This window comes from Coregonus lavaretus (assembly GCF_964263955.1).
Source record: "Coregonus lavaretus genome assembly, chromosome: 3".
Lineage (NCBI taxonomy): Eukaryota > Metazoa > Chordata > Actinopteri > Salmoniformes > Salmonidae > Coregonus > Coregonus lavaretus.
The window spans coordinates 48472478-48483822 of record NC_139990.1 but is presented as its reverse complement, the minus strand read 5'-3'; the positions used below and the strand labels follow the sequence as shown (position 1 = coordinate 48483822).

Sequence of the window (11345 nt, the reverse complement as noted above, 5' to 3'; positions counted from 1 at the left end):
GCTCTCTCCTTAGGTTGATGCTATTCCAATGCAGTCGTGGAAGCGTTTCCCAAACTTGGTCCTGGTGCCCCCTAGGGTGCACGTTTTGTTTTTTGCCCTAGCACTACACAGCTGATTCAAATCAAAGCTTGATGAGTTGGTCATTTGAATCAGCTGTGTAGTGCTAGGGAAGAAAAAAAAAACATGCACCCAGGGGGGACCCCAGGACCGAGTTTGGGAGACCCTGGTGTAAGGCAAGCTTTTTCAAACTTCTCCTCAGGGACCCCCAGCCCTTTCCATACCTTGATCTATTCCAGAGCTAGCACACCTGATTCAACTTGTCAACTAATCATCAAGCCCTTGACTAACTGAATGAGATGTGCTAGTTCAGGGCTACAACATAATTGTGAAATGTCTGTGGGTCCCCAAGGAGCGGTTTGAAAAAGGCTGGTGCTGCCCTGACCATACCAGATACAGCCTGTACCTGGCAGGAAACCTACACTCACACACATATTGTGCCATGGGAAATGTTTGAATTAATAGCTCATTTGAATAGAAGCCTAATACGAAAGTTGGCTATCAAACCTTTCCCTTGGTACATACAGTATCTGGACAAAAGGTATACGGTGCTCTGTAATTGTCTAGTATGGACATTTGTTGATCCACCCTAAATGAGCTATACTTTGCCAAAGGCAGTCTACATGAGCTCTGGGACATGTTCCATTATAGGGCAATGGGAAACCCACACAAACACTAAAGACCCCGATTGGCAGCAGACAGGGTATCCTGAGAGGCACTCAAGGATCATGAATTTGCATGAAGCAGTTTTACAGTGTAAATGCTCATTTGGACACCATCCAACACACACAACTAATTCTGTTTGAGTCCTTTTATTGTACAGTATCACAATACAATGTTGTACAAATGATGTTAACAAAACTAAATCTACAGGTTCTAATTCAGGCTGAAAAAAAGAGATTCTTACTGAAGTCCTGGTGAGGGGACTAGGTGCCCAATCCTAACTGGAGATAAATCACCAATTGTCATCAATAGGACCTACACCAGCCAGTTTGAGATAAGTACGAGTCTCTCATGTTAGGATTCAGCCCTAGATGATCTGTGCTCAGGGTCAACACACTGGTGGTCTGGAGTTCAGGTGGAGTTGGACACTGGACAGTTGCCCGGCTCTATGCGCACACCAGACAGATTGGGTCTCTACCGCCCGCCGGGCCAGGCGAGTAGTGTTGTTGGGGTTTCAGGTTGGTTGGTTGTTTGGTCCAGGTCCGATGTGTTAAGAAGCCTCGGCGCAGGGTCAGGGGTTGATGGTGAAGGGTCAGGGGGCGGGGTTTAGGAGCGGGTGTACTTCCCCCAGATGTGCAGCATGAAGACCGACGCGATGAACAGCAAACTCATCACCAGCACTGGTACTGGACCACTAAGGAGAGACGACACACACAGGTTACTATACACACGGAAAACAGTGGCACAATGCCAAACTGGCCAAATCCCCTACAGCAGGGGTACTCAACTCTTCCCCTATGAGGTCCGGAGCCTGCTGGTTTTCTGTTCTACCTGATAATTGCACCCACCTGGTGTCCCAGGTCTAAATCAGTCCCTGATTAGAGGGGAACAATGTAAAAATGCAGTGGAACTGGCTTCGAGGTCCATAGTTGAGTTTGAGGGCCCTACAGTATGCACTTCTGGAGCAATACACTACATGACCAAAAGCTATGTGGACACCTGTTCGTCGAACATCTCATTCCAATATCATGAAAATTAAGAGTTGGTCCCCCCTTTGCTGCTATAACAGCCTCCACTCTTCTGGGAAGGCTTTCCACTAGATGTTGGAACATTGCTGCGGGGACTTGCTTCCATTCAGCCACAAAGACATTAGGGAGGTTGGGCACTGATGTTGGGCGATTAGGACTGGCTCGCAGTTGGCGTTCCAATTCATCCCAAAGGTGTTCGATTGGGTTGAGGTCAGGGCTCTGTGCAGGCCAGTCAAGTTCTTCCACACCGATCGACAAACCAATTCTGTATGGACCTCCCTTTGTGCACGGGGGCATTGTCATGCTGAAACAGGTATAGGTGCCTTCCCCAAACTGTTGCCACAAAGTTGGAAGCACAGAATCTTCTAGAACGTCATTGTATGCTGTAGCATTAACATTTCCCTTCACTGCAACTAAGGGGCCTAGCCCGAACCATGAAGAAACAGCCCCAGACCATTATTCCACCTCATTTTGACGCGCTACGCGCTTCAGCACTCGGTGGTCCCGTTCTGTGAGCTTGTGTGGCCTCCAACTTCACGGCTGAGCCGTCGTTGCTCCTAGACATTTTCACTTCACAATAACAGCACTTACAGAAATTAGACGAACTGACTTGTTGGAAAGGTGGCATCCTATGACAGTGCTACGTTGAAAGTCACTGAGCTCTTCGGTAAGGCCATTCTACTGCCAATGTTGTCCTATGGAGATTGCATGGCTGTGTGCTCGATTTTATACACCTGTCAGCAACGGGTGTGGCTGAAATAGAAAAATTCACTAATTTGAAGGGGTGTCCACATACTTTTGTATATATAGTGAGAGCACGAGAGAGAATTAGCTTGGGGCTGATTGTTGTACAGGGTTTCCATTAGGAATATGTGGTTCCGGACATTTGACCTGAAGCATTTTAAATTTACAGGACCTATATGCATTGGGTGAGTAACCCGATTAGGGCATCCACTCACGGTGCTCAGGATGACAGAAGTCACATTTAGAATATGGTAATTCATATTAACAGAACATGCAAGTCCAGGATGCAACGATGTGCGGTCCTTCTTACCGAATTTTGATGCACACTTTGAAGATGTTAGAATAACTGTCAACATTTACTTTTCCTCAGCCAACAAGATGAGTAACGAACAGCAAAATCACCAGCCTGTGTCAATCTATTAGTTTACCCATTCTATTGGTCAGCTTGTTGAAAAAGAAATAGCCTATTCCAAACAGACTCTAGGACAGTTATGGGACGATAGATCCCAAATTCATCCAACCAGTAGGCCTAGGCTACAGCGCAGCAATGCACACAAGGCAGTAGGCTACAAGCGAATGTTCGTTCCATAATGCAATTAGCATGAAAACACTTGTCAAAAGCACACCGCACATGCGAGAGGTTTCATGTGACAGAGATTAAAATATCCGTTAGAAATGTTGAAAGAGGAGAGAGCTAAAATGCAACAACTAGCATGGGTTGCTAATATGACTAGCATTGTGCCTTTGGCTACTGGACAATGAAAGAAAGTTGATATAAAATAATTGCCTCCACGGATATGGTCTGATTTTGGCTAGGCTACTTTGAAGCAAGGTAAAACATGCCTTATAACATATTGTAAAACGTTCAGGTTTCAAACAATTAAGTACATTTTTTCAAAATGCATACTGCCTCCAGCTCATTGTAAAGCGGTGTGTGACATGCTGATGAAGCCTGTCTTCCGTTGCGGATGCATTTACTACGACAGATTTTCTGCTCAAAGGCTGTCTGTATACTGTAAGCCTATGCATGTGATAAAGATACATAATTAATATAAATGTACACACACGCCAATTTATTTCCACTAAATTATGCAAATTAACCTATAGACCGATAAGTATGACGAGTCAAATGTATTTCCATCAATTAATATGCTAAAAAGCATTATTTGCAATGGGACTTTCTCTTCTCCTGGACAATTGGCCAGTGCCAATTTTATTTATCAGCTTAACAAAAAAAAGAAGCCAAAAGTCGTCTATTACCGGCTAACAGAAACCCTGGTGTTGTAGTAGTTTGACTGTGGTCGGTCTGTCAGACAGGTGGTTTATATGGAGCTCCTTTGAGCTCTAACCAGCCTTATTACCATTGAACTGGGACCAGTGTTTCTCCTAGCATTACTGAGGTGGGGCAGGCCTCCCCTAACTGTCTAGCACTGATACCCCATGCCCTCAACGGTTGCCTTCATTGAAAATCTCCATTCTGGCAGATGTGGGTGCCTCTGCACCCCGCCTAAGATCAATTCTAGGGGAAACACTGCCTGGGAGCCAGTAGATCTGTGGTCCTATGAGTGGTGTTTCTGCATTCATTGATGAGGATTTGATGAGAAGAGAGGCTCCGTCCCTGAAGTGGAAGGGTGGGGGGGGGGGAAGAGAGCGTTACCATACCAACCCCACTCCTCCTCTCTGAAGGCTGTAATTGACTTGACCTTTCTGAGCGGATCTTAATGAAGCTCTGAGACCAGTGTTCAACACAGGAACACACATACTCGATATACACACGCTCGATACACACCACCGTACCATACAACCGTCTGTCCTTGACTACAGGAGCAACACCCTCAGTAACTACAGCTGGCCAACGAACAGTGTGGAGTAGAGAAGACCTCTAACCTTGGTCAGTAGTGGTCAGTCTATAACCGTGACCAGGAGTCATAGAACAGTGGTCAGAAAGCGGTCAGATTGTCAGAAAGCTGGAGTGTTCACCAGTGTTTAGGAACAGTATGGAGCTGAACTGACTGGGTGTCTGGTAGGAGGGGGACAGGGGGGAGTGGGCAGGTTCCAGGAACATACACACCCTGGGGTCTGATCAGCATTTAGCCTCAGTCCCCCAAGTCTCATTTACTGCCATTAAACATTCATGCTCTTCCTCATAAACATTGACAATACCTACTCTGTGTGTGTGTGTGTGTGTGTGTGTGTGTATATATATATAACGTTATATGGATGTATGTGTGTGCATTTGAAGGAATGCTAGTGAGTGGGTATGGTCGTTTGGGTATGGTCGTGTGGGTATGGTCGTGTGGGTATGGTCGTGTGGGTATGGTCGTGTGGGTATGGTCGTGTGGGTATGGTCGTGTGGGTATGGTCGTGTGGGTATGCGTGCGTATACACTCACACTTTGAGTCCTGGTGAGTCCTCAGTGTAGAAGCGCCACATGCCCCCTGTGCCGCCCGCTGACGCTGTGCTCCTGCCTGCACTGCGCGTTCCGCTGCTCGTTGCTTTCCTGTGACATCACACATACGAGACAACACGTGAGCTATAACATCATATACAAGAGACAACAAGCTAGTTACAAGATACATTAATATGACCTGTAGGCCCCCTATAGAAATTGTCACACCTTTACAGAGTTGCCTGCACACTGAAAAAATTAACCTGCTTTTACTCCTGTTTTTTGCCTGAGTCTCAGATGGTTAGATTTCATAACACTGAGGCTCTGGGAAATTCTGCCTCTGCAGTGACTGTGCGGTTCTATGCCATATCTGAACCCATAACTTCAAAGATAACGTCACTGTGTGAAATGACATAAATCACGCAGACACTGTCCAGTGTTTTTTCATGCAGAAAATAACACAGGAAAAAAAATATCTTGCTGCATTTTGTAAACGCAGATCTTAAATGCTTATTGTTAATTCTGCTACGCTTCAGTCAGGGTTCGCTCCTAATCATGAATGTAAAAAGACCAATTTCGTGCTTCAGTTGCACTTCTCCACTCTGACACAATATATTTGCTCTCGTCGTTGGATCACAAGACAGCACTCTGACTGATGTGTATGATACTTTTCTCTGTAGTTTTCCTCCAGTAGCAAGTTAAACTTCACGCAAAACATTAGGAAATGTAGCTGGCTACATTCTTTCTATGATAAACATAAAAAATATGATGGCCATGCATCGTTTTTGCAAAAAATACCTTGCTTTTTCATTGTAAGCTAATTTACTTGTGTTGCTTCCAGCCTAATAGCGTTGCACTTCTGTTGACATCTGATTAAAACAATTTTCTGCCAGATGTGTTGCACTAATGTATTTTGTGTGAAGAAAAACTATAGTTGCATGCCCCTTATCACAATATTGAAGAAAAAAGAAACTTGACTTTCAATATGAAACAGGTGAAATGGTTTAAAAATGCAGATTTTTTGATGGTCTGCATTTTGAAAAATGCAGATTTCTAAAAGCTAATAAGACCCCTGGATATACACATTTAAAAATATTACAATTTTTTTCAGCAATCGGAACAATTTAACAGCAGTGGGCCACCACTGCTAAATGAATATAGGGGAAACACTGCTGTTGGAGGTAGAACACACTACAGTACCTATCTCTCTCTACCACAGCAGTTTTCGTTCAGACTAGCTCCAGTAGTTAACGTCCTGATGTAGTGATTCATAACTGCTGTACTCATCAGCTGAGATTTAACGGGGCTAAATTAGGTAATGAGTGAATGAGGGAGAAGGTAGTAATGGGTTATGTTGATGTAATGATGTTGATGACAGCGAGGCTGATTACATACTGATTAAGCCTAAAGCGCCAACATCTATCTAGTGGTATCTACTCACAGAGTGATATCTAAACACCATTACTCTCCCTACAGTATTATGTAATCAGAGAGACAGGGAAGGGGAGGAGGGTCCCAAATCATCATTTCACATCCTCTAGTCTAGCTAATCTGTAGTTTATTTTAGTAATGCACTCATGTGTTATAGGTTGGAGCTAAGCGGTAATGTTGATGCTTGAGGGTGGTTAAGGGTACCAGTATGTAATGTCTTGAGTCTGACCGGAGTCTTATTTGTGTTTGTTTGTTGTAAATCCTGCTGTGTTGGGTGGGGTTTTGTGTGTGTCTCCCTTTGTTAGACTGTAGCTCTTGCTGCCAGGGAACAAAGTGCGTGTGTGTACCATGATGTATTGTTTGTGTGTTTTTTGCTTTTGAAGCGATTTGAGATTGTTATGAAACACTCTATTATTAAATGATTACCTCTGTCGGACTGTGGATCCTGCTGCGCGGGGGGCCACTGTCTTGCTGGGGGATCGGCTCCCTGCACCGACATTAGTTGCACTTGATGCTGGTCCAGGCTGAGTAAGAGAGGACACAGTTAAACACACACAAAATACTAAGATTACATTAGAAAACAGAAAACTAACCATTGGATCATCTGACCCACATTGGATGTGGTGTTCTCTGAAATGATAATCACTCAATCAACTAACTTCCTCAAAATATATTGGAGATCACTCTAGCTACTACTAGAGGCCCTCTTTACCAGCGATGACTGACTACCCTAAAGCGCCAGGAATAGCGAGTCAGAAATGACATTTCTAAATGATCATATCATTGCAATGACTGTTTGTCTTACACATAACAGAATAAAGATTCGCTGATTCGAAAAATAGTCAAGTCTACAAATAGATAATGGATCATCATGCTAACTAACCTGACTTTAGCTAGCTGGCTACCTTAAATGGTTTCTAAACCTGACAGTCACCTCGCCGGTAAAGAATGATTACAATATAAAATAGCAATGTAAAATAAGACTAATATAAGACTTAACTATAATATCATGCCTGCAATTGTACTAGGTTAGTTAGCTAAGAGAGGCTAATTGAATGTCTCTTATGCCTAGCTAAATTGAATGAGCGTTAGCTGCCTAGCTATCTAGTTGGCTAAAGCCAAGTTAGAGGTGTGCAACAGTATACATTATTTGACAAAAATAACAGAATTCTTACCATTTTAAGTTGTATTTGCGATTTCAGCTGGAGAAGAAAACTTAAAATCTTCTTCTAACTGAAGTCCACGTCAAATGGGCAGCAGTTCAGTACACAAATCGCCACAACTTCAGAAGGGATCACCGAAAGATGACGCTTGTCTAAAAAGGACACGACTACAGAATAAAGGACCATTTTAGGTGCCCTATGTCAAGCCTGAACCAAGATAGTTCATAATTTACATCTAACGGATTCAATTTATTACAAATTATAGATTAATATATAATATCAAGGTCAAAAGTATTTATTTAAAATAATAAACTGTAATTCATAATTTGTTTAATGTAATTTTAGAGTTTGAACGAAAGGCAAATAAAAAGTGTGTGTGCCGAGAGAGGTGACGTGTCTCACAGGAAGCGACGTGCTGCAGAGGGTGGCATCTGACGCCATTTTGGTTCAACACAAGGGGATTTGCCGTTGGAAATAAATTGAACATTTGAGCCATCATGTCGATTAACAGGCACAGTGCCATATAAGCGTTAGCAAGTTGACCACTGTTTCCTGGACACACAAGTTGGACAGACTGCATTATCAAGGAGCGAAAGGTACAGTTATGACAGACAACGTCCACACTGAATTAGTAACTAATGCATACTAGCTGGTCTCTGTGATACTAGCTACTCTCAGGTTGATATAAGCTCTATGTTCACTCTGTTTAGTATAGCTGTCGGCTAGAAATAGCTATTATCTGTGTCAACAACATGACAGTCAGCTGATGTTGGCGCTTAGCCAATTCAATGGGACAACGTTCTATGGGTTGTGGCATTGTAGACTAAACAATCCACCTCTCTGCCATGTCAATAATGTCCTCCATTCTGTAACGTTGTATTGAATGTATTAGTACTGTCTGCCCCTTCTGAAGAAGCCCCATGTTGATGACGCACCTGTCAACCTGTCAGTGTCATCAGGCTTCTTTAAGCATGTTATCTGTCTCCTCCAGGATGGTGGGGGTGGTGTTTCTCCACCCAGACCTGGGTATAGGTGGTGCAGAGAGGCTGGTGGTGGATGCAGCTGTAGCTCTACGCTCTCGCGGCTGCAGTGTTCAGATCTGGACGGCCCACCATGACCCCACACACTGCTTCTCAGAGACACTGGACCCAGACCTGAACGTGGTGGGTGTCTGTAACAGTGTAATCCAATAACAGTGTTATAACACAAACACTGCTTTCCTATCTGACCCTGTTTGTCATCTCCAGGTTTGTGTGGGTGACTGGTTGCCCACCAGTGTGTTTGGGTACCTTCATGCCCTGTGTGCCTACCTCAGGATGATCTACGTAGCTCTCTACCTGGTCTTCCTCAGTGGAGTAGAGTACGACATGGTCTTCTGTGATCAGGTTGGTGACACACCATCTATTTTGTTTCTCTATTCTTTTCACTTCAGCATAACTCAGTCCATTACCTTTTGATTTTGACTCACCTTCAGACTACTCTTTTTTGCCTTCACTTTTTCTGTAGTTGTGATTCTAGTAGATATAACTCTACTCTCTCTCCTCCTACAGGTGTCGGTGTGTATCCCAGTCCTGAGGTTGTCTCGTCAGAGGAAAAAGGTTCTGTTCTACTGTCATTTCCCAGACCAGCTCCTGACCCAGAGAGGCTCAGCTCTGAAAAAGCTCTACCGCGCCCCCATAGACAGACTGGAGGAACTCACCACTGGCATGGCTGATATGGTGAGAGGATAGAACCAGAGAAAGCAGGATTAGATCTTAAGAGTCCAAAATACCAACAGTTTCATTCATTTCATTGGGCGCTAGTTTTGATTTTCTCAATCGATCTCCCTCCTCTGCCCTTGTTGATGAGATATCACTGACTAATCCTTCTTGTTTCTTGTCCCAGGTTCTGGTGAACAGTTGTTTCACCGCAGGGGTCTTCAGGGAGACCTTCTGTACCCTGGATGGGGTCCAGACTGACGTCCTCTACCCCTCCCTCAACACACACAGCTTCGACCAGCCCCCTAAAGAGCAGCTGGAGCAGGGTCTGGGGGGCTTGGTCCCTGAGGGCGTGTCCTGCTTTTTCCTGTCCCTGAACCGCTATGAGAGGAAGAAGAGCCTGGGTCTGGCCCTGGAGGGCCTCTCTTCCCTGAGGGCCCGCCTCGCCCCGGGGGACCAGGCAAGACTCCACCTGGTGGTGGCAGGGGGGTATGACGGCCGCGTTGCTGAGAATGTCCAGCACTACGCTGAGCTGAAGGAGCTAGCGGCACGGCTGGGAGTAGAGGACTCTGTCACCTTCCTGCGCTCTCCTTCAGACAGCCAGAAGGTGGTGCTGTTGCGGGGCAGTGCAGGCGTTCTCTACACGCCCAGCAGAGAGCACTTTGGGATAGTGCCAGTGGAGGCCATGTACTGCTGCTGTCCCGTCATTGCTGTGAGGTCTGGAGGGCCTCTGGAGAGTGTAGGTGACGGGGAGACGGGCTTCCTGTGTGAGCCCACGGCCGAGGCCTTCTCCCTGGCCATGGAGAAGCTGTTCAGAGACCCCCAGCTCCGCAGAGACATGGGCCATGCTGGCAGGAGGCGGGTTCAGGAGAAGTTCTCCCTGGAGGCCTTCTCAGACCAGCTGCATGGGTACATCCTCAGGCTGACCCAGTGACACCTCTGTTGAGGCAGAGACCGAGGCTGGGCTGGGGTTGTAGCGTGTTGGGCTAGGGGTGGAGTGTGGTAGCGGAGCAGCTTTCTGTAGAAGTCGCCCTTAAACACATCTAGGATCAGTTTACCTTCTCTCAATCCTAGCCTAAATCCGAACCAAAGAATGGAAAACTGACCTGAGATCAGCATCTCATTGGTGCAACTTCATCCTACTGCAGCTCCAGCCAGGCAGAGGTGGATGGGCTAGGTATGTAGGGATAAAATAGGGTTACTGGAGGACAGAGACGGGGAGGGTGGGTAATGTAGAGGTGCGAGGACTGTAGACAATTAGTCATTGTTCCCCCAGGAGAGGTTGCTGAGGGAATGGAGGGATGGAATCTCAGCTCCAATTAACGAAAGAGTAACGAGTTTACCCATTCTGCCCCGGGGTTTGTCGGAACAATACCAGCACCGGCCCTCAGTTCCAGAAGTGTGTGTGTGTGGGGGTGACCAAGGGCTTAATGAACAAGAGCTACACAACCACTAGGATGGATCTGTAGTGTTATACTCATGCTACTGTGTGTGTTTGCGCATGCCACCGAGCGCCATTAGCCAGTTGGCAGCCACAGATCGATAAGCAGGATGTTTGCCACTTCCTCTGTCCTCTCAGACCTTAGTTACTTTTCACAATGAGGGAATGTTTGGCCTGTACATTGCTGTTGCTGTCTGTCTCTGGGTTATTAGGAGATGTTGCTGTGTGTTGGTTATTAGGAGATGTTGCTGTGTGTTGGTTATTAGGAGTGTGTGTGCTGTATAGAAGGTCATGCTGTCTGCTGGCCAGTCTGTGTTGTTACTGGCCTCTAGAAGAGCTCTTATTGACATTCCTCAAGTCTCAATAAAACAGTCAGAGGACACATAGCTAGTTTACCAACTCTTCTTGTTTTGTTGTCAAGTTCTTTCTTTTTCTCTTTTGTCCCAGACTGTTGTGTATCAGGCCAGGTATCCAACACACTCCAAATCCAACTGTCATCTACCCACTGCAAATGCAATGCCACAGAGAGGGGTGTGTTTGTGAACGCGAGTGTGTGTGTTCAGTCAATGTTTCAGTGAGCAGAGGAATTAGCAGGAGATGAGGAGGGCTGTTACCACGGTGATTTAGAGACCCTGCTAGGAGGGGAGGATAAAGAGGCCCTCTGGAACCACCAGGGAGAGAACACACACACTGGAGCCACCAGGGAGAGGAGAGGGTGGGATGAGGGGGTGG

The 11345-nt window shown here is 45.7% G+C and overlaps 2 protein-coding genes across 2 annotated transcripts; one reads left to right on the top strand and one right to left on the bottom strand.

The window, feature by feature from the left end:
• Nucleotides 1-853: 853 nt before the first annotated feature.
• LOC311126472 (protein transport protein Sec61 subunit beta-like) lies at nt 854-7646 on the bottom strand. Its single transcript, XM_084158524.1, has 4 exons — nt 7488-7646; nt 6739-6836; nt 4885-4992; nt 854-1414 (listed from the first exon to the last, which is right to left on the bottom strand). The coding sequence occupies exons 1-4, from the start codon at nt 7488-7490 to the stop codon at nt 1327-1329; spliced, it is 297 nt and encodes a 98-aa protein (XP_084014650.1). The 5' UTR covers nt 7491-7646; the 3' UTR covers nt 854-1326.
• A 293-nt stretch (nt 7647-7939) lies between these two features.
• Nucleotides 7940-11013, top strand: LOC311114843 (alpha-1,3/1,6-mannosyltransferase ALG2-like). Its single transcript, XM_084157241.1, has 5 exons — nt 7940-8071; nt 8467-8638; nt 8723-8860; nt 9026-9193; nt 9360-11013. The coding sequence occupies exons 2-5, from the start codon at nt 8468-8470 to the stop codon at nt 10104-10106; spliced, it is 1224 nt and encodes a 407-aa protein (XP_084013367.1). The 5' UTR covers nt 7940-8071; nt 8467; the 3' UTR covers nt 10107-11013.
• The last annotated feature ends 332 nt before the right edge of the window (nt 11014-11345 follow it).